Source organism: Procambarus clarkii, chromosome 72, assembly GCF_040958095.1.
Source record: "Procambarus clarkii isolate CNS0578487 chromosome 72, FALCON_Pclarkii_2.0, whole genome shotgun sequence".
NCBI classification, from domain to species: domain Eukaryota; kingdom Metazoa; phylum Arthropoda; class Malacostraca; order Decapoda; family Cambaridae; genus Procambarus; species Procambarus clarkii.
The window spans coordinates 4,202,676-4,225,684 of NC_091221.1; the positions used below are offsets into that span (position 1 = coordinate 4,202,676).

The 23,009-nt window shown below is 47.1% G+C and overlaps 1 protein-coding gene across 1 annotated transcript in view; it reads right to left on the reverse strand.

The window, feature by feature from the left end:
• Positions 1 to 23,009, reverse strand: part of LOC123773765 (serine/threonine-protein kinase PLK4) — a 42,496-nt gene that overhangs the window by 13,086 nt on the left and 6,401 nt on the right. Inside the window, exons 5-10 of the mRNA XM_045767694.2 lie at positions 22,469 to 22,622; positions 15,707 to 16,041; positions 14,292 to 15,573; positions 13,053 to 13,195; positions 9,582 to 9,697; positions 23 to 156 (exon numbers count right to left, since the gene is read on the reverse strand). Of these exons, the coding sequence (XP_045623650.1) occupies positions 23 to 156; positions 9,582 to 9,697; positions 13,053 to 13,195; positions 14,292 to 15,573; positions 15,707 to 16,041; positions 22,469 to 22,622 (2,164 nt within the window). The remainder of the gene's footprint in view (positions 1 to 22; positions 157 to 9,581; positions 9,698 to 13,052; positions 13,196 to 14,291; positions 15,574 to 15,706; positions 16,042 to 22,468; positions 22,623 to 23,009) is intronic.

Genomic DNA, 23,009 nt, shown 5'->3' on the forward strand with positions numbered 1-23,009 from the left:
TAAATACTGTAAGGTACATTACTTGTTTGAAGTGCAGACAGAGGGGCTGCAGGATCTCGGGCAACACTTTATGTCCAGAAGTCAGTAACACTGTATGTGTGGTCCCAGTTGTTTCTTTGACTACCAAATTGTTTCCACATTTGGTCATTTTAGTTCCTGTCATGAAGGCGAGATATTACAATCACAAATTATTAGGTTTATACATAAACTTGCTTGAATGTTTAAACTCTCAATATGCTTAATATTGGTGTACCTGTAAATATTGGTGAACTTCTAACAGACTGCTAAAAAACCAACGTTAAATGTAACGAAACACCATTTTCTGGGTGAGTCCCGGAGGTTCCCCGGAGCTATCCATGGCTGATATGGGTACCCTAACTATTTTGCATCAGTCGATGTGGGTGGAGTACTAGGCCTACCGAGGACCACAAGCAAGAACCTGGCCCCCCTTCCCCTCACAGAGGCACGAGGAGCAATGGCCCATAGAAATGCACATGTGATTTGGAGCATTCTATATCTGCCATCGACCAAGACAGGCACCCAGAAAGATAAGCGCCACAAAACAAACCCCTATTCTGGTTAACAACGATAATCATCAAACAAATGGACAGAACTATCCAAAAGAAAAACGTGCAAACAAGCATGATGTCACACGAGCCGCGCCGCATGTCTGCGCAGCTCCCCCCGCTCCCTGGGAGGGGGAAGGGGGAGCCCTAGACCCTCGTGCCGGCGATCATCACCCCAGTTCTGAGGCTGGATATCAAAAACCGCAAAAAAACGCCAACCAGAGGGAGGGAGGGGTTGCCGGGGAGCCTCTGGGACTCACCCAGAAAATGGCGTTTCATTACAATCAATGCTAGTTTTCTAAGGGGGAGCCCCTATGGCTCCCCGGAGCTACTTCACCAAAGACAACATAATAAAAGGGGACTTACCCTGGAGGCGGTCGGTGCTCCACTGCTCAACTCGAAGTCGAGACAACTGGCTGCAACCGGCGACCCAAAGCAACACAGGCCCGACTGGGCCCAGGAACGTTCACAAGGTAGCGTGCAGCCAGGACCCTGTTTGACCACCAAAAACCCCGTGCTTGAATGTCAGCCCAAGACATATTGCCAAAGACGGCAGCAAGAGCAGCAAACTTACGACGTCATGGGCACGGGAATAGACCGCATGCTAGCTGGATTTAATTACCCTGCGGACGACCTGAGAGACCCAAACCCGCGAACAGCGAAGAAGGGAAACCGGATCAACCCAAAGTGTGTTCCCGGACACAGAAGCCATGACGAGCAGATAACGGCGGAAGGCCGCAACCGTGCACAACACATGATGAACCTCCGGCCTGACAAACCAAGCATCAACAACCCAAGCACCACTCCAGAAAGCAGCAGTCTAATTCTTCGCCAGAAAAAAGGGAGACGGCTGTAGACGAATATACCTACGACCATGACCAAAAGAGCAAAAACCTTTGCGCCGGAGAGGAGCATGAAGCTCCGCCACTCGACCCCAAGAGGTTAATGCCAACAGAAAAAGAGCCTTAGCAAAGCAATCCTGAACAGAAGGCACCACAACAAACCGAGGAGAAAAAAGATAGGAGAGCACTCTGTCCAAAGACCAGGATGGCTCAGGCAGTGCATGAGCAGGCCGGAGGTGAAACAACGCACGAGACAGCTTGCGAAACGGTGCAGAAGTAACATCGATAACGAAAGCAAGCTTCAGCGGCTCCGCCAGCGCCGCACGATACGAGGCAACAGTATTAAGCGTAAGATGACGATCCTGGAATAACCAAGAGAGAAAGGACAACACTACTCGAACCAAAAGCGAAGAGCAACGATGAAGGGACAAAAAGAACCGGAAGGACCACCAGGAAATTTCATACTGCTGCCGAGAGGAAGTCCACAGGTGGAAAACCAGCAAAGAAGCTACCTGATTACCATAGAGATGGTGATAAACCCAAGTCAAAAATACCAAACATGAAGATTCTAGGAGAAGAGCGAACCAGTCTTGTACCGGACCGGACCGATCCCCTGAATGAGGTGGAGCCGCGGAAAAACCTCCGGGTTCAGACACTGGGCAAGAAGTGACTGAAACCACGGCTGGGCCGGCCACCATGGGTCCAAGAGGATTACTCGCCCCTGGTAAGTCTCCAAGTGAGCTAGGAACTGGAGCAACAGCTAAACCAGGGGAAAGAGGTACAGGAACCCCCACCTCGACCAGTCCTGCCAAAAGGCATCTATCCTGACAGCCTCGCAGTCGGGGAAGGGCGCCCCATACACCAGGAGACGCCTCGACCACACCGACGCAAAGAGGTCCACCTCCGGGCGCCCAAACGTCTGGCAGAGCCAACTGAATGAGTCAGTGTCGACCGTCCATTCCGTGGACAGGGGAACAAACCAGGACAGGCCGTCCACCAGGACATTGGACACCTCCTGGACGTGAACCACCAGGAGATCCAAACCCTGAGAACTCAGCAGACGAGTCACCCGAAGCAACCAGCCCCAAAGAGCCAAGGACCGCATCAAACCCCCCTCGGTTCAGGCAATGAACCACCAAGGAGCAGTCTAAATGGAGCCGGATTGTTGATCCACGGGCGACCCGAACCTTCCGGAGCGCAAACCACATTGCCATAAACTCCACCGTGCTGTGGGCCCAACGGAAGGACGGACCCCACCACCCCTGGCCGGCCTGGTGAGCACTAGTCACAAAGCCCCAGCCGAGAGACGACGCATCCGAGAACACATTGGGTGAGGGCTCGGGTAAGCGCCGAGGCACGGAACCCCAAAAACCCGAAAAGGAAGCCGGCGACGCAACAGCTGACAAAGGGCCGCCGGGGGACGAAACCAGCGATCACAAGAGAGGTGGAAGGGACGTTCCCGAAGGAACCAGAACAGCCGACGAAGTCAAACCCGACCCGGAGGGTAGACCAACATTCGCAAAGTTCAAGCTCCCGCACAGACCCTCGCGCAACCGCCGGGTGACCCGGGAGCCCTCAGAAACAAGCACAGGCAGGACCGCAGCCGAAGGAAAGACACTGGAGGAAGAGACAAGGAAGCAGTCCAAGAGTCCCACACAAGACCCAGCCAGGATCAAACCTGGGAGGAACCTGATGGGACTTCCTCCAGTTCACCAAGAACACAAACCCGTTGAGCTGGAAAAGCACCAAAACCCAGGCGAGCAGACACGAGGACCGACTGGAAGCCCAAACCAGCCAGTCATCGAGGTAAGCCAACACCCGAACACCTAACAGACGCAGACAGACCATCACGACCCAGGTAAGGCATGTAACTCTGATGCCCCACAACACAACCGAGCCAGTTCTGTAACCCCAGATGAATAGGGACGTGCCAATACGCGTCCTTAAGGTCCAAGGCCACCATCCAAGCACCCGGCTCCAACAGAAGTCGGACCTGGGACAGAGTGGTCATCCGAAACAAGGGGCAAGAAACCCATGGGTTCAGTCAGGACAAGTCCAGAATGAACAGCAGGTCGCACAGTCCCGTTTCAGAACTGGGAACAGGCGCGAAACCCACCTGAGAGACGTCGTCGTTTTGACCGCGCCCAAGTGCACCCACTCCAAGATGACCCGAAAAAGCGCAGGAGAGGAAGCCTGCCGCTGTCAGTCCCAAACCCTCCAAAGGAGGAGGAGCCACCCAACGCCACCGCAGGCCGAGAGAAACTACCCAAAAAGCCCACAAATTGTGAAACCAGGCGTGAGCAAACAAAGCATGCCTCCCCACACAGCCCCGTCAATGGGGGTGAACCGCAAAAGGGCCGCTGCCCCTTACGAGAACCAGACCTGCGTGCAGAGCATACATCGCGCTGACCAGGCGCAGGCAGGGCCGCAGACAGCACCAGCATCAAACCCGACACCTGTGGCCGACCCCGACGAACGGAACCGCGAGTCCTGGCACACGACCTCACCCGGTCTAGAACAGTTCACTGCCACGAACGTACAAGAGAAACGAAAGGAAAGAGAGGAATAATGAAGTAATTAGTGAGGGTTTGGGGTGAGGGCAGTAGGGAGAGGGGAGGAGTAAGGAGGGTCATCAGATGAACGGGACAGGGAGGAAGAGGCGGAGGGAGAGGAAAGGGGGCAGGAAGTGAGTAGGAGAGTTAGTGGTAGAGGTAGAAGGGTAGATAAGTAGAAGTAGAGAGTAGAGTGCCACCATCCATTCTAGTCCATTACATACAAGACAAGGAATGGAACTTGTTGGTATCACAAAATTCTCAAAGATGTATAAACAGGTCATTATTAGCATGTTTTAACTGGAATCATGTTCCAGGCAAGATTCTTTTAGTCCCTTACTCAAGAGTACTCTACACTCTAGTTTGCATATATCAGAAATTCCAAGAACTCGGGAACACAATTAAAATCAAATTAAAAGTAAGTGAATCAATTATTTATTTAGCATGATAAATATCAAAATTCAAGCAATCGAACTGAAGGTTCATTATTTCCAGATAAACAATGCGAGCCACCACACAGAATTTTGAGAGTCACTACAGCTGTCTGCCCCCTAGAGATCACACAACATCTTAGTACACGAAATAAGTCACCTTTCATGTTCAACTCGCCAAGTGTCTGCCTATAGCTGGATAGAGGGGGGGGGGGAAGGTCTGTAGTTGACAAAGACTGTCCTGCCCCGTCCGGCTGCCAGCCTCCCTGGCTATGCTGGCCTCTGTTCTGCTCTGCTGGCTGTTCTCCTGTCTCTCAAGTGTAAAGTACCCTGGGTATATATTGGGGACCATCTAGCTAACTCTGCCCACAAGTAGATAGCCCCAGGCACTCCTTAAACTGGCGGCTTGTTTGAAAGGACCCACCCACATACCCGGCTACAATTATGAGCTTAGCAGCAACCAGGTCAACTTCACACGACTTGACCTTGGTCACTTGGTGGTCATCAACACTCTAGAGGTGTGACTTTCTTAATTACCAGGGGCCGCCAATCTGGCACCTCTCAAACTTGTCTGTGTTTCCTGTACTATGTATATATTAAATACAAAACACCTTTACAGTATTACACCAGGAACAGGGCACCAGAGGAAACAGGATCCACCAGACTGCGTCCATGGCCACCGAACCGGGGGCCCCCCAGGTAGCGACTTACAGCCCCTACCGGATAAAAGACATGATGCACCCCCAGCCTAACTAACCAAGCATCTACATCCAACGAACCCCCTCCAGAATGAGACAAAGCCAGCCATCTCATTCTGCGCTAGAAAAGAAGTTGAAGGCTGCAAACGAACAAAACGCGCACCAGGACCCAAAGAGCAGAAACCCCTGCACTGGATAAGACTGCAACCCGACCCGCAGAGGCCAAATCCAACAAAAGCAAGACTTTCAAAAAACAATCACGAACCGGAAGGGCCACCACAAACCAAGGGAAGGAAAGAAAAAAGAGCACCCAGTCCAAAGACCAGGATGGCGCAGGCCGCACACGAGCAGGCCGGAGGTAAAAAATACATGAGAAAAACTACGGAACAGAGCAGAAGAGACATCCACCTCGAACACAAGCTGGCGTGCCTCCGCCAATGTCGCACAATGAGAAGCGACAGTATTCGGCATGAGATGCCGAATACTTTTTTCGGTCCAGAAAAAAAACAAGAAAAAACAAAACAATCTTAACAGATACAGACAACACCCTCGAAGGGAAAGGAAATGGCGGAAAGACCGCCAGGATTCATACTGTTGCTGAGACGAAGACCGCAGGGACATCATCAAATAAGTCACCTGATCACCATACATGTGGCAATACACCCACATCAGAAAAACCAGATGCGAAGAGCGAGTAAGTCGAACCGGCGAGGTACCTCACCGGCCTGACCTGCTGAAAAATGTGAAACTACGGAAAACTCGACCACCAAGCAAGCAGCGCCTGAAACCAAAGCTGGGTCGGCCACCACGGGGCCAGAGAAGCACCCTCCCCTGGTAGGATTCCAACTTAACGAGAACCTGGAGCAGCAGCTGGACCAGGGGATAAAGGGATTGGAACCCCCATCTCAACCAGTTCTACCAAAAAGCATCAACCATGAGGGCCTCGCAGTTGAGGAATGGTGCCACGTACACTGGGAAACGCAGAGACCAAGTCGACGCGAAGAGGTCCACCTCTTCGCGGGAGAGTGAAGACGTTGAACACACCCCTGGATGTGAACAGCACGGAGAGCTATACCTCGAGAACTCAGCAGAAGAGCTACCCGAAGCATCTCTGTGATCCCAAAGAGCCACTGATCGCAGAGACATACTCCAGTTGAAACAATGAACCACAGAAGAGCAGTCTAAAAAGAGCCTGATCACAGAGTCCCAAGGAAGCTGAATCCACTACAGCGCTACCAACACAGCCAGCTGCACTCTCCCGCACCATGTTGTGAGCCCAATGGAAGAATGGAGCCCAACGTCCCTGGCCAGCTTGGTGAGTGCTGATCACGAAACCATAACCAAGAGACGAGGCGTCCGTGAACACATCGAGCAAGGGAAAGGGAAGGTGCAATGGCATTGAACTCGGAAAACACTGAAGAGGAAGCCGGAGATGCAGCAACCAATGCAAGGACCGCAGTGATCAAACCCAGTGGTCACGAGAGTGGCGAAAGAGGCTGCCCCGAAATTACCAGGACAGCCTCTGAAACCAAACCCAGCCCAGTGGGTAAACCAGCATGGCAAAGTTCAGGCCCCCCCGCACAGCTGTTCAAGCAATCGCCGAGTGACCCAGATTCCCCCTCAAAAACAACTGAAGGCAGGACAGCAGCCGGAGCAAATCTGCAGGAGGGAGAGACACAAACGCAGTCCAAGAATCCCATACGAGGCCCAGCCAAGTCCGAACCTGCGACAGAACCAACTGGGACATCCGCCAAATTACCAGGAATCCGAACCCTGCAAGCTGGGAAAGAACTAGCAGACAAGCCGAATGGCCGGGAGCCCACACCAACCAGTCCTCAAGGCAGGTTGTCAGCCAGGAAGACACCGAAACCATGAAGTGCACCCAATCAGAATAACAGGAAACAAACTCAAACAAAAACCGGATCCAACACAGACATAACTAGAGTATCACAGGAGTTATGCGCCTAGGGCCTCCCAAACCCCTGCAAGGGGACTCTGAGAGTAAGAAAACCTCCGAAAAGACCAATCCAAGGAACCCTAGGGCACCCGTAAACAAATCTACCTACTCCATTGCCATCTTTTAGGAATCACAATGTGAATGAAAAGCTTTTTTTTTATATACAGTATATATATAAAGAGCCCTATGGCTAAAACAGCCATAATACAGACAGGATACTGAGGGCTGAAGCTTTGGAAGCCGAACAAGCATATAAGGCAAGGGAACCAGGCACAAAACCAGTGCCCATAAAAAAGAAAGAAAACAAGCCAATGACCACAGTCTGTGAACACAAGACTGGGGTAATAATATACAGAAGCAACACAGGCACATACACAAGACAAGACAGCCCAGTAGACATGACCACCACCCAAAGGTCCCCGAGGGAACAGACAAGACAGGGTAGGAAGCCTGAAAAATAAAGAAACAAGACATAGAATGCCAATCTGCAGCATTAGGTCTTCCTTGTTTAGACTCATACAAATGACCCACTTTAGTTGTGGTTTCCATAAGAATGAATGTATAGAAATTCAAACAACACGTACCAAGAGGGATGACAAAGTTAATCCCAAGAACTCCAAAACTTCCTGAGGAAGAAAGATAATAAAATGTTACTCGCATTGCAGACAAAACAGGGTAGGAAAAGAAGGACGAATCAATGAGTACACTACTACGAGTACACCTAGAATGGGACACTGGAGAAAACCGAGTACCCAAAGGAGCCACAGAGACATGAAAAAGAGACCGAGAAGGAAGGAAAGGAAATGCAGGAGGCAGGGATGAGGTGGAGGCTGCAAACAGAGAACCACAGGAGTTCAAGAAGCTCAGGAATGTGCCCGAGCCCAAACAGGGGCAAAAGGAGCCCAAATGCTCCCAGCAGACTTCCCCTGAGCCCCCAGGAAACCCCAACACAGGCCATGGGGCAGAACCCTCTTCCACACCCACCACCTCTGAAGAAAAGGCAGAGTGCAAGAGAAAGACATTCGAGAAAGAAGGCGGCTGGGATGAACCGGAAGCCTTGGCGGGAAGGACAGGCTAACTGCCTCTGCAACGCAGTGCAACTCAATGCACCTTGCAACGTAACCACCGCCTGAATTCTCTCATCCGCAGACGAAGAATGGGTATCTGAAGCACAAGCGAGGGACCAAGTCCTGCAAGACTCCAGGCTGTAGGTGTCACTGACCCAACAGGCAGAAGGAGGTTATCGTCTTCCTGAGGCAGGGGCAACGAACAACCTTCAACTTCGCACAAGGCAAGAGTGGACTCAGAAGGATTCAAGTTACCAACTGATCCCAAGGGGTTTCTTCAGGGCCCGCAGGGTATGTTAATCCTGCATGAAGCCCAGGCACTGTGGCCAGCTATGCTGTAGACCCCCTGCTTGTAAACAGACAAACCGAGTACCAGAAGCAGCGGTGAAATCTCGGGGACAACAGAATAGGAGAGCCACCACAACCTAGGCTGTCCTAATAAGCAGGTAAGCAAACCTTCTCCGTCCACAGAAGGAAAATTCCCAAAAATTATAAAAAACAAAAAAACAAGCCCCCAAAACAACACCACAAGCACACTAGCAGCCAGAGAAACATCAGCTGTTGCATAGGTAGCAGACAGCACACCCAGTCACAGCACACCCCCCTCTCCCCGGCCAATAGCACTCCCCTACTCAGGGCAAGACAGAAAGCCCCAGACCATCGAGGGCGACTTACCCCAAGGGGCGAAGACAAAGTCAAGCTACGAAGCCCTCTAACAGAAAACGAATCCCGAACGGCCAGAGAGGAGAACCCTGAATGCAAGGGTAGTACTTAAGGAGCACCCAGGGTTGTGCCTTGTACCCTAGGTGCATGCTGTTCAAAGTACAAGAAACACCTGGCCACCACATCACACAATGCTGATACAGTGTGTGGTGTTGCGTAGGTATTCCCTTTCTCCCTCCTATAGAGGAGGGGGGGGGGAATACACTAACAACCGGGAGTACTAGTTGAGGGTAGAGTTGCCAGTTTGGGTCATTTTCTGTTATTTTTATTTTATTTTAGCAGGAGTTTCTTTGCTTCTTTCTGGCTGTAGGTCGCATTTTATTGGCTGGTTATTTGTTTTGGCTCGCTTGTCTTTCTGGGTGCCTACCCCAGTCGATGGCAGAAGATGACATACTTTACGTTTAGAGTGGTCACACGCCATGCTCCCTGCGCCTCTCTGAGGGGACCAGGTTGTGGCTCTGGTTCCCGGTAGGCATATGAACTCCAAGTGACTGATGACCCCAAACTAATATAGAATAGCACATATCAATTCGGATAGCTTCAGGGAGCTGACGGGGCTCCTCCAGAAATGTAATTACTGTACATATACAGTAAATAGTTTAGTGAGGCATCTTGAAGTAACTTTTGGTAAAAATGAAATAAAGTATGAACAGAAAAATACTTTATCATTTAATAAAGACAAATTTGCAAAGTGGAATCAACAAATAAGTGCTGAAGCCAAGATGCATTAAAACTTTTACATTACCATGATAAAACATTGCCACGAAATCTGGATCTGGTGAATTTTCCATCAGATAACATTTTGCTTGCTCTGTGTAATATGTAATCTTGGTAGTTATAGACTTCACAAACTTTACAAACCTGTAAAAGAGAAATTCATGTCATACTATAATTCACTGTCTTCAGTTATATACAAATATACAGTACTTTGAAAAATATAAAAAAAGAATGAAACGAAACGCCACTTTCTGGGTGAGACCCGGAGGCTCCCCGGAGCTATCCAGGCTGATATGTATATCATTAGACTTTGGCATCAGTCAGTGTGTATGGAATTCTAGGCCTACCGGGGACCACAAGCCAGCCTGGATAGTTCAGGGGAGCCGAAGGGGCTCCCCCAGAAAACGGCAGTAAATATAATGACGCCACACCACAGACCCAGAGAAGAGTTACCAGAGCCTAAAGGAGTGTAACCAAGCAGGACAGCCAGGCACAAGAGATCCTCGCCAAAAGAACTGACACCAAATGAAGCTTATAGAATAAACACAGCTAAAAAGAGCAACAGTGGTTTTCTGTGTGAAGCAGGTGACCCCTAGTGCACCCCACAGGAAAATAATCCAAATGCCCTTAACTGCAGGGGGCCCTACAGAGGAGTCAGAAACTCATGTACTACCCAGAACAAGTCTCTTAACACAGCAGTTTTGCTTCTCAGGGGCCATGTCCCGAACACACCAGAAATCACTATCAGTGTATGGGCTACACTAAACAAGTGCTTAGGGAAACATTGGCACTAAACACATGCAGGTCATAGTGATTATTAGACCAAGTCTATGCAACAAGTAAGGCATTTAAACAAATGTACAAGAAGCAAATACTAATGGTAAGGAATAACACATAGGACAAAGTCCAAAGGATAACCTACACTTATGAAAGTAAATGGGAATCACTATGGCTGGTGACTCAGGAAGGCCAGACTGGTCAGCCATCAACAACAGGACTGGCTCATTGTGGGTGTGGGGGAGCCTGGAGCACCCAGGATGCCACCTGTTGGCACCACTCACAACTAGGTGGTTCATGCTAGTTTTGAATGAATCATGTGGGTTGAAGTGAATCATTGGAGAGTCATTTAGCTGTTTCGATGCTTTGTTTTCTGTGAACTTTGCAGTTGTTTATATTGCTTCACTTAATTTCTGAATGTTTTCTTTGTGAGGATGATCATAATAGTCCCCTGCTCCCTGTGCCTCTGTATGGGGGTTTCCAGGTTCTAGTACTGGTCCCTGTTAGGCTATACAAGACACCTATGATTGCTATAATTCAATACATGAAGTCAACTCGGCAAGATAGTTTCAGAGAGCCACCGAGAGGCTCTTCAAGAAAAAGTAATAATATGCCCTACACAAAATTACAAAAACTGTGATGTTAAGTGCACAAATAAGCACTGAAAGTAAAGAAATACTTCCACATCTTAGCTCTGGTACTACCAAGCCATGACCAAACACACCAAACTTCTGAGACCTATCCATCAGGAGTCAGAACCAGAATCTGGCCCACTCTACAAGATGAGGGGAGCAGGGGTTATGGATCAACCACAAAATTGAGGAAAAACTTACCGGAAAGCAAAAATACAACAAAGCAAGCAACTGCTTGAAAGGAAACTAGGCACCCCAAGGTAAACAAGGCAAATCATTATTACCATGAGGCAAATATCCTTACTGATATGTGCCTGACAGCCTCTAGATGGCAGCCCAAGTAATGTGTGTGTCAGCCAGCCCGTCCCTTCACTTGAGAGCTCTCTATACAAAATCACAAAAGAATACTGGTAAAAAGGGGAAAAAGGAAAGGATGAGGAACTACTAGGAGCTTGAATTCCGGGAGGGACTCCTCAGTAGCTCCCAGAGCTTTCTCAACGATGCCTTGACAGAAGACACCAACTTTTCCAAAGAGAAAAAAGGCAGACTGGGCTAACCTGTGAGAGAAGAACGGTATAAGAGGAGTGCCCAGGGCAAAGAACATACAACAAAGAATGAGAGACCATCATCAGTATGACTGCCAGAAGCCCAGAGTTCAAATATAACCTATAACCTCAGGAAAATGGACAAAATGGCAAAAACATCAAAGTAGCAGCCAACTGCACATCCTCATGTTTGAAATAAACAGCTGTCTGGTTGAACCAAACCACCTCTTTGAATACCTGAGGATGGAAGGCCTTGGAACACGGGATCATGAGAAACAGGGCCAATAAATAGCCCAGACAGTATCCTGTCAATGAACAAATCCACAAGGGCCGTGATGAGGGTTCAAACCTACGTCCGGGATGATCCCAGACGCACCTTAGTCGACTGCGCCATGACATGGTTAAAAGAATTGCAACCTGGCGTGTTACTGCACTCTAGTAGACAGAGGTAGAACATTTGGTTGACAGAGCCCGGTTGCATGGGGGAATTATGTAAAACCCTGGTCTGTGCCTCGGAGAAGCTGTTTGAGTCTTGTGGGGGCAGTAGCACTCCAGGTTACAATTCTTTTAACCATGTCGTGGCGCAGTTGACTAAGGCACGTCTGGGATCATCCCAGACATAGGTTTAAACCCTCATCACGGCCCTTGTGGATTTGTTCATTTGATTCATCATGCTATTGTGATTTCTGTGAGTATCCTGTCATTCCTCAAAAGCATGAGCAGTATACCTAGACACCACAGTCACAGGACAGAATACAACTGACTTCCAGCAGGACACCAAAGTGTATCCGAGACATACTCAGAGAAAAGTACCAAAATTAAACCCCCTCCCCACCCAACTGCTAGTAAAAATCATACACGGGTAGTACTTGTGCAAGGGGACACGGGGTGGAAACCGAGTACCCAAATGAGCCACAGGAACCTTAGAAAGAACTTTCAGTGTAAGAGTAGTTAACAGATGGAATGCATTAGGCCGTGATGTGGTGGAGGCAAACTCCATACACAGTTTCAAATGAAGATATAATAGAACCCAGTAGGCTCAGGAATCTGTACACCAGTTAATTGACAGTTGAGAGGCAGGACCAAAGAGCCAGAGCTCAACCCCCGCAAGCACAACTAGGTGAGTACATACTGCCTATGCTGAATAAAATGAAGCAACAGTATAAACAGCAATTGGGAAATTCTGAGGAGCTAGAACAGAAATGATACAGTAATGCTAATGATAATCAAAGGACAGATACCAGAGCGAAGAAAGCCGCTAACGCTGCATCAACAAGCCCACCACTTGAATCCAGAGCCACTGACCATAAAACCCCTTGTCTCAGAGGCCTGGCATGACCCTAAATTTAGCAGCTCCAGTGTTTAAGGCACCGGGATTGAGGGCTCATCAGAAAATTTTATCCGATTAAATTTAGCAGTTTTTTTATACAATGTATTTTCTTTTACATTGCATTTAATCATTCCCGTATACTGTACACTGGTACCTCATCCGTAATTGTTATGTTTTTTCCTGCATTATAACTTTTCAACAATTATTAACCTTACCTGGCAGCTGCTTTATATTTATTCCAGTACTTGACAGGAAGAGTTTCATAAGAGAATAGTAATTGGGCTCCTTCATCTGGTAATGGAGGTGGAGCATCTCCAGGCACTGAACCTGAGCCACCATTTGGCTGGTAAATAACTATCTGAAATAATATACACATATCAAAATATAATACTACTTTCATATTTCTTCTCTCAACCCATATATGCTCATGAAACAAACTTAAAATACAGTATATTAGTCACACTGGAAATAAAGCCAGCGTTGAATGTAATGAAACGCCCTTTTCTGGGGGTAGCCCCAGAGGCTCCCTGAAGCTAACCCAACTGATATGTTCTTTATTAGTTTGGGGGTCTTCAGTCATTGCAGTTCCTTAAGCCTACCTGATCAACTTGATCAACCAGGCTGTGATTCATACGTCAGGCTGCGAGCAGCCGCAACTAACAGCCTGGTTGATGAGTCCAGCAACCAGGAGGCCTGGTCGACGACCGGGCCGCGGGGACACTAAGCCCCGGAAGCACCTCAAGGTAGCCTCAAGGTAGGTACCGGAGGCCACGAGCCAGAAACTGGTCCCTCAGAGAGGCGCTAGGAGCAATGACATATGAGCACTTTACATTTAAAGTATTGTCATATTCTGCCGTCGACCGGGGCAGTTGCCCAGAAAGACAGCCTAACCAAAACAAGCACCTAGCTGGTAAAATGCAACCTATAGCCCAAAAGAGCAAAGAAAATAGACAAACTGAAACAAGCAACTCTGCAAGCAAACTAGTACTCCCATTTGTTAGCGGAACAAGTGGGAGTAGTTTGGGTTTCCCTACTTGAAAGCAGGCATTTCCTTGCAAAGGAGTTTCTTTACTCTTTCGGGCTCTTTAGGTCGAATTTTACCAGCTAGCTGCTTGTTTTGGTTCGCCTATTTTCCTGGGCTACTGCCCCCGTGGATGGCAGAATATGACAATACAGTACTGTACTTTAAATGTTAAGTGCTCATACGCCATCGTGTCCTGCGCCTCTCTGAGGTGACCAGGCTCTGGCTTGTGGTCCCTGGTAGGCTCAGAACTCCAGTGATTGATGACCCCAAACTAATAAAAGCACATATCTGTTCGGTTAGCTTCAGGGAGCCGACGGGGCTCCCCCCAGAAATGACGATGCATCCAACATCAGTGAGAAATACAATAACAAATTTGAAATAACTTTATTATTTAATATTGATTTTGTAACTTTCATGCACATAATCATACCCTCAATCCATCGGGAGTAATTCTGCATACTTCATCTACCATCTCTTGATTTCTTTTGTTACACAGATGCTCAATGCACACTTCCCCATTACTCAAGATGTTTAAGATGCACCTCTTACTTCTATATCGTCTTTTCATCAATCTTCTTGAAGAAAGTGGTGAAGTTTGCTGCCTAAGGGTTTGACTGTTAACTGCGCCCAATTTTTTGTGTGTCCCAGGTTGCTGTTTAGCATTTTCTAAAGTGTCTGATTTTTTGGGCTTTACATCATCACTAACAGCTGGTATTGTGTTCACAACTGGTGGAATGTCACTTAGAATATTGTTTTGTTGTTCATTTTTTGAATCACTAGCAGAATGACCTCTACTACATGAATTAACACTTCGCTTACAGGTATCATTGCATGAATTATGATGAGAACTTACAGGATTTAAATTACTTCTTTTTTCAGTTTCACTGTATTTGCCACTGCCATAAACTGAATCTACCTTCTCTGGAGCTTGAGATCTTTTCTCACACCAAGATTTGTGCTGTGAACTCTGACAGCATGAGTGAGTTCTGTCACTATAATGTTCTCTATATTTATCTCTGGAACTGTATGATTCATGGTTCATTTGGTTTCTAAAACTATCTTTTTTATCTAGAGACCTGCTCACATGTTGCTGGTTTGTCCTATCTTTTGAAGAACTATGTGGAAACTCACTGCTCCTTGATATAACTTCATATCTCTCTCCAGATCTTGACGCACATCTGTATCTTGGATCATCTGAGGAACCTTTTCTCTCAAGGGATCTACTTTGGTGATTATTATATCTTTCATTTGATTTGGTACTTAAAGCTTGACTTTGCTGACCTGAATAGTGGTTATATGAGTCATTATTGTGTCTGTCAGAGATACAGCTATTTGGTCTTTCACTAGAATTCCAAGTTCCACCAATACGGTCTTGTTCTACTGTACTTTTATCATTGCCCTTACTTCTGGAATTACTCCTAGCACTGTCCTTCCTTTCTCTGTTATGGTGATGAGATGCTTCATCTTTATTATGAGCAAAGGAATACTGTACAGAGCTAGACTGCTCATCACTTGAAGAACTGTATCGTTGATCATGTGAAAGCTGCTGTCTCCTCCTTTCCTCAGAGACATCTCGCTCCCGCTTTATTAATGGGGGAAGCCGTGGTGTAGGACAGGCAAAATTTCCTCCACTCTTCAGTGATGGTAAAGGTGTAAATTTTCTCTTCCAAATATCAATAATTCCAGCATTTGGAGGAAGAAGTTCTCTTGGACTGAAAGAATTATCAGATAGATTTTACCATTAAAAATTATGCAATAATAATTATTAAGATGTATGACATGTAGCAGAATACTTTTCATGAATTTAAGTCAAAAATAGATAACTATTTAACTCTTTGGTGTCACCTGGATTTCATCCTAACTGGTGGTGAAGAGGGATGCCGAAGTAGTGGATCAAGGCTTGGTTTCATTATCTGTCTCGAATGACTGCTGCCACTGTCTTCACAAGATGACAAATCACTTTCTGATATGGCATTTAGTGGAGTTCTAGTATAATGTGTAGTGGCTACAGTGGTCATGGTATATAATCCACTGTCAGACAGCCTTGAAACATCAACTTTACTTCCTACAGTCATGAAAGGATGATAAGGAATTGCTTCAAGCTTGATCCGCTCTTTTGGGTTCTTCTGAAGGCACTCTGATATCAAGGTGCAAGCGTAAGTCGAGACATAACTTGGTACCTAAATATATAATTACAATTATTCAGTTATCTTAATCAAGGGGTATACAAAATAAATAACAAGAAATAAACATAAAAAAAAGACCCCTATGATATAGATGAAAAGCAAATTAAGAGCCAGACTTTAGTTTTTTGCTCCAATGGTTAGCAACAGTCGACAGAATAATAATGGCCATTCTCGGGTATAATTAATATTTAACCACGTGCCATGAAAAACCCAGCATTAAATGTAATGAAACGCCATTTTCTGGGTGAGACTCGGAGGCTCCCCGGAGCTATACCAGGATGATGTGCATATACAGTGGTACCTCGGTTTAAGAGTTTAATCCGTTCCTGGAGATAGCTCGTATTCTGAAGCTAATTTCCCCATAAGAAATAATGGGAAATGAATTAATCCGTTCCTGACTACCCCAAAAACCCCACTTCAAACTAAATTTTATACCTAATTCATCTAAATAAACCTACAAAACTATGTTCAAGTTATTACTTACCCTTGCTGATGATTGCTGTTGGCGTATGGAAGATGGTGAGGAGGAGGAGGGAGGAAGAGAGGAGTTACTGTCTGGAAGGGGAGTCCCCTTCCATTATCACATCAGGCAGTGAGGACTTCACTGGTATGCACACTCTGGCACATTTTGCCTGCATACCACTAGGACTTGCTTGTTTTACTAAGAATCTGTCTAAAGACACTTGTTTTTCCCTACATTTTAACACTTGTCTGTAGTAAGACATCACATTGTCATTTAAAAGGTCAATGCAACGGCCTGCTACAGCTTTATCTGGGTGAGTTTTTTCAACAAAACTTTGCAATTCTTCCCATACTTCACACATTTTCTTAACACTTTAGCATTGTCACGGCGCTCGAGAGCGTTACCATTTTTTGTGTTGAGGTCGCACAGCAGACTCGCTCACGAGTCACGAGAAAAAATATTTCTATAAACTAAGTACATACATCGAAAATTAATGTCAGGACAGTGAAAGAAGTATACACTTTTCAGTGTTGCCACTCGATCGCCCGAAACGCCGCACTATTTTCTTAGGTTAAACCTTACCACTGGCTTTCTTGGGACCCATGGCGACATATATAATAACAACTTCTATGGTCAAATGACCAAAAATCCAACAAAACATTGAAAATCCGGTGAAGAATTGACGTGGGATAGTCACTGGGCGTGAGACACTGGTAAACTGAGGAGTGAGGGGCGACGATCGCCGTACCACCACGCACTAGGTCGGCCTGTACGCGTATCAACAAACTCGCCTTCAGAGGCACATTTTCTGAGCAAATACTGCTCGTATTCCGAAAAACTCGTATTCAGGGACACTCGTATTCCAAGGTACCACTGTATTAGACCGTGGCAACAATCAATCGATGGAGTTCTAGCCTACCAGGGACCACGAGCCAGAACCTGGCCCCCTCAGAGAGGCACAAGGAACAATGGCCTATAGACACCCCCATGTAGTTGGAAACAGTCTATGTCTGCCATCTACCAGGTCAGGCACTCAGAAAGGTAGGAACCCCAAAACAAATTACAGCTAGTTAGAAATTGCAAAACAAAAGTCGAACGAGCAAGCAGAACTACCCAATCAGAAAACAAGCAAACAAGCATGACATCACCACAGTCACCACGCCGCTGTCTGCACAGCTTCCCCCTTCCTGGGAGGGGAAGAGGGGAGCCCCAGACCTCACGTGCACTCACTAGATATCATTCCATTGAAGATTGTTTTTCCCTTCTTTGTAACACTTGTCTGTAGTGAGACATCACATTGTCATTAATAAGATCAATACAACAGCCTGCTACAGCTTTATCTGGGTGATTCTTTTCAACAAAACTTTGCAGTTCTTCCCATACTGCACACATTTTCTTAATAAATAAGGGACATCCTCTACTGCCTCCTCCTCCTCCTTCCCTGAAGATTTGTTGTACTGACTAGCTAGTTCAACAATTACCATTTCCTGTGTACCATTTTCATGTTTACGAATGATCTCTTGTTTTTCCTCTATGGTCATTCTCATATGTGTTTTCTTGCCTTGAACTTTAGCATTGGCTTTCTTGGGACCCATGACGAGATATATATAATAACAAATTTTATGTTCAAATAGCAAAAAATCCGAAAAAACTGTAAATCCTTGCAAAGAATTCAGGCGGGAGGCACTGGTAAACTGAGACGCAATCGCCGTGCCACCATGCGCTAGGTGGGCCATACGCGTATCAACAAACTCGTATTGCGAGGTAGAGTTTGTAACCCGATTCAAATTTTCCGAAGAAGTCGGGCTCATATCCCGAAAAGTTCGTAAAGAGGGGTATCCGAGGAACCACTGTATATATATTTAACATTAGATCTTCACTCATATGGATGTCATAATTCAAACCGTTAAACTTTATGTTCACTATGCCAAGATTAATATACAATGTGAATCATCACACAAGAATTTGAGGACACTACGGCTGACTGCCCTTGAAAATCACACAACACACACACACCCGAAGCAACAGCTGAGCCGGTGGTAAGAGGTATAGGTAACCCTACCTCTACCAGTCTTGCCGAAAAGCATCAACTCCGATGGCCTCACAGTTGGGGAAGGGCGCCGCATATACCGGGAGACGCCTCGACCACACCGCCGCGAAGAGGTCCACTTCCGGGCGCCCATGCATCTGGGAGGGCCAATTGAAGGAATCAGTGTCAACCATCCATTCCATGGAAAAGGGAATGAACTGGGACCGGCCGTATGCCAGGATGTTGCAAACCCCCTGGATGTGAAACGCCAAGAGAACCAAACCCCCGAGAACTCAGCAGACGAGTCACCCAAAGCGACCAGCCCCAAAGAGCCAAGGACTGCATCGAACCTAGACAAACTAAAGGAATGGTCGAACAAATGGTTGTTAGAGTTTAACCCAAGCAAATGTAATGTAATGAAGATAGGTGTAGGGAGCAGGAGGCCAGTTACAAGGTATCATTTGGAAGATGAAATTCTACACGAGTCAGAGAGAAGACCTGGGGGTTGATATCACCCCCAGACCTGTCCCCTGAAGCCCATATCAAGAGGATAACATCAGCAGCATATGCCAGGTTGGCTAACATAAGAACGGCATTTAAACACTTGTGCAAGGAATCATTCAGAACTTTGTATACCACCTATGTCAGACCAATCCTGGAGTATGCAGCCCCAGCATGGAGTCCATATCTAGTCAAGCATAAGACCAAATTGGAAAAAGTTCAAAGGTTTGCCACCAGACTAGTACCTGGGCTGAGAGGTATGAGCTACGAGGAGAGACTACGGGAATTAAACCTCACGTCGCTAGAAGACAGAAGAGTTAGGGGGGATATGATCACCACGTACAAGATTCTCAGAGGAATTGACAGGGTAGATAAAGACGGGCTATTTAACACAAGGGGCACACGCACTAGGGGACACAGGTGAAAACTGAGTGCCCAAATGAGCCACAGAGATATTAGAAAGAATTTTTTTAATGTCAGAGTGGTTGACAAATGGAATGCATTAGGCAGTGATGTGGTGGAGGGTGACTCCATACACAGTTTCAAGTGTAGATATGATAGAGCCCAATAGGCTCAGGAACCTGTACACCAGTTGATTAACAGTTGAGAGGTGGGACCGAAGAGCCAGAGCTCAACCCCTGCAAGCACAAATAGGTGAGTACTTGCAAGAAGGACTCTGGGTCAAAAGTGTCAACGACTCAACAGGCAGCATTATGGAGGCAAAAATGATGAATGTCACCTCGAGACAAGGGAAAGGAGCAACCCTCAAACTCGCACAAGGCGAGATGGGACCCAGAGGACGCATCCATCAAACCAATGAGCCCCAATGGGGTTTTCTAGGACCCTTTGGCTGACTGCTAAGGAAAGCCTAGGCAAGGTACTGCTAACTGGTTGGCCCAAACTAACAATAGAACAACTAAAGCTGAACACCTGTGACATGTAAAATCACGAGGACCTAGCAGGGGACCTAGCGGGGGACCTAGCGGGGGACCTAGCGGGGGACCTAGCGGGGGACCTAGCGGGGGACCTAGCGGGGGACCTAGCGGGGAACCTAGCGAGGAACCTAGCGGGGGACCTAGCGAGGAACCTAGCGGGGAACCACCAAAAGAACAGAGGGTAGATAATAACCAAGGTGCAGACCCCCCCCCCCTTGGCAAGAAACAAAAAGAAAACAGAAAAAAACCACAAAAGCACAACATCCCCAAGAGAAACAGAACTGTGTATCGATGTGTATTGCTGTGTATCAACGTCAGACAAACTGCACAATACCTTGCCGCCCTACCAACGACGATACTAACTTCTACCCAAGGTCAAACAGCGGCTATGAAAACCCCAGCTGACCCCAAGGGCGGGCATTCACTAAGCAGCAATAGATCCCTACGGAGGTAGCTCCTGAACGGCTTATGGAAGAGAACCCTAAACCAGAAGGGCAGTACTTACAGAGCACCTAGGGAAGGGAGCCCTAGGCACATGCAGCCCCAGTACTTCATGAATTACTCCAGGTTCGCACACCACAACACCTTAAAGGTACAGAACTGCACCTAGTCTTGAGGCAGAGTCGAATGTCCCCCACCAAGCACAACAGTCTTAGAACCGAGGTTGGATAGCCAGCGCGGGGGTCTAGAGCCCCCCTTCCCCCTCCTCAGGAGGGGAAGGGGGGACAGACAGGTGGCGGGTGTGACGTCATGCTTGTTTACTTGTTTTCTCAGATTGGGGAGTTCTGCTTAGCAGTTCAGCTTTCAATAGCAATGTGTCACTGTTACGGCCCTCTCGGGACGCAACGGGGTCCTTACTCTGATGTTGTTAGAGGAAGATATATGTATCCGTTCCCCAAGCCAGTATTGGCTATCAAGGGATGAGATCCGTGACGCAATTAACTTAAAGGGAGTAGGGAAAGAAAGCTAAGAACTTAATATTATAATTTCCACCATCACCGAATAAATATATATAATAAAAGAGTGCACAAGGGGGGAGGGATATTAACACTTGACAAGGGGATTCTTCGCAATGTAGTCTTCTGCTGAAGACTGGATCAAGAAGCTAGGTGCTGAATCCGCGGTGCTTTCTTCGTGGCCTCACGACGTGTCCTCTAAGAATGCCGAGCCTACCCGGGCCACAGGTCAGCCAAAACACAGGTCCACTGGGGGCACCGCCGTGGAGGCCGTCAACCACACGTCCAGCTGGTCTGCTGGCAGGTACTGAGCCACCAAGGCTGGTACGGCCACTCCACGAACGATATAAGGGGTACTCCCTAGACAGGAGTCTTGTGTGATATCGCAAATCACCCTCCTGTCCTCAATACCCCAGTGGATGATCGTCTCCAACAGTCGGTCCCGGGTAATTCCTTTCACTGCCACTCCACTGGCAGGCTAACACACCACAGTGTTCTTCCGGGGGGACGACGTCACAACAGCTGCAGCAAACTTCACAGTATGGAGACTGGCTGCCTCGGGTAGACTGACTCCACTTCCATCACAGTGGTCCCAGGTCGGCTCTGTAAGCAGACACGTCATCAATAACCGGGACACTAATACACCACACTTACGGGCTCGGGCGCAAACACCTGACGTATCCAGTCCATAGATGGCGCTGTCGTCGGAGCACCACCTCACCAGAGGTCAGGAGCGGCTGTGTTGTGAGCTGCACAGGACTGGAAACTGGCCCTTGTGGCCGATATTCGCCGTCCTCATACGGTGTCGTCGTTCGTTTGGCGGGGGTTTCGGGAGCTGACCCACAGATGGCGTAGTCGTTACTGCTCCTTGCTCGGACGCTGGATCCGGGTTCGTAACAGTCACCAGTTGGGGTCTGTTTTGGGACGCCTACCTTTCTGGGTGCCTAACTCGGTCGATGGCAGAAATAAAATGCTTCCAACCACAGGGGGGTTTCATAAGTCATTGCTCCTCGTGCCTCTCTGAGGGGCACGAGGGATATCGTGGTCCCTGGTAGGCATTAGAACTCCATTCGAAGGACTGCTGCCACAGTCTAATACATGCATATCAGCCCGGTAAGGTCCGGGGAGCCAGAGGGGCTCTCCACAGAAAGTAGTTCAACAAGCTTGACAAATACTCGTAGTTAATATCCAACCCACAACTGATAATGAAGAAACGAACCAAAATGTCGCAGTCATTTCTTTATTTTCAGTTGTGGGTTGGACATACTGTATATATATATATGTATATATACCTATAAACTCTTCAGCCACATTATCCTCTACTTGAAGTTATATAACAGTAAGAGCTGTAGAGAGAAACAAAAGTGGAAAGAATGCCAGGTGGATGGGTACTCAAAAGTCACCAAAGAAAGACAACATGTGCCCAGCATGAAACCTTTTAAAGAGCTTTTATATACAGTACACCAAGCTACTGTACATTAATAAAAGACATTCAAAATATTGAAAAATAAAGCTAAATGAAACGTCACATACGTACCTTATAATCACCTATGACAACCTTGGTAAATATAGACTCCTTCACACCTTTGGAGTCAAATGGAGGATGGCCAACAAGCATGATGAACAGCATGCATCCCAAACTCCACACATCTGACTCAAGGCCATGGGAACTGCGCGTCACCACTTCAGGACTGCAATATTACAAAATTACATAATTATAAATAAATGCATTTGCAGGAAATAATATAATATTAGCAGTAATCAATGTACAGTATTCTATTACTTTACAATTAGGTGTGTTTTATTGGCAGCTAATCAGTTGAGATTAGTCATTAATTAGGATACAAACAAAATGTGTAATTAAGTGTAATAATATACCCCTAGCTTGTGGTTGTGACCACCTGCAGCACATTGAGATAACATTAGGCATTGGATGACTTCTTGAATACATGGGATGAAACTTTTGTCAAAATCTGCTTTGCTCCCACAACACAACCAAAGTAAACTTCCTACTTTGACTCCTAGAAATATCTAAAAACATTCAAGCTCCCCCTGAAAAACATTTTGCATCATTAATG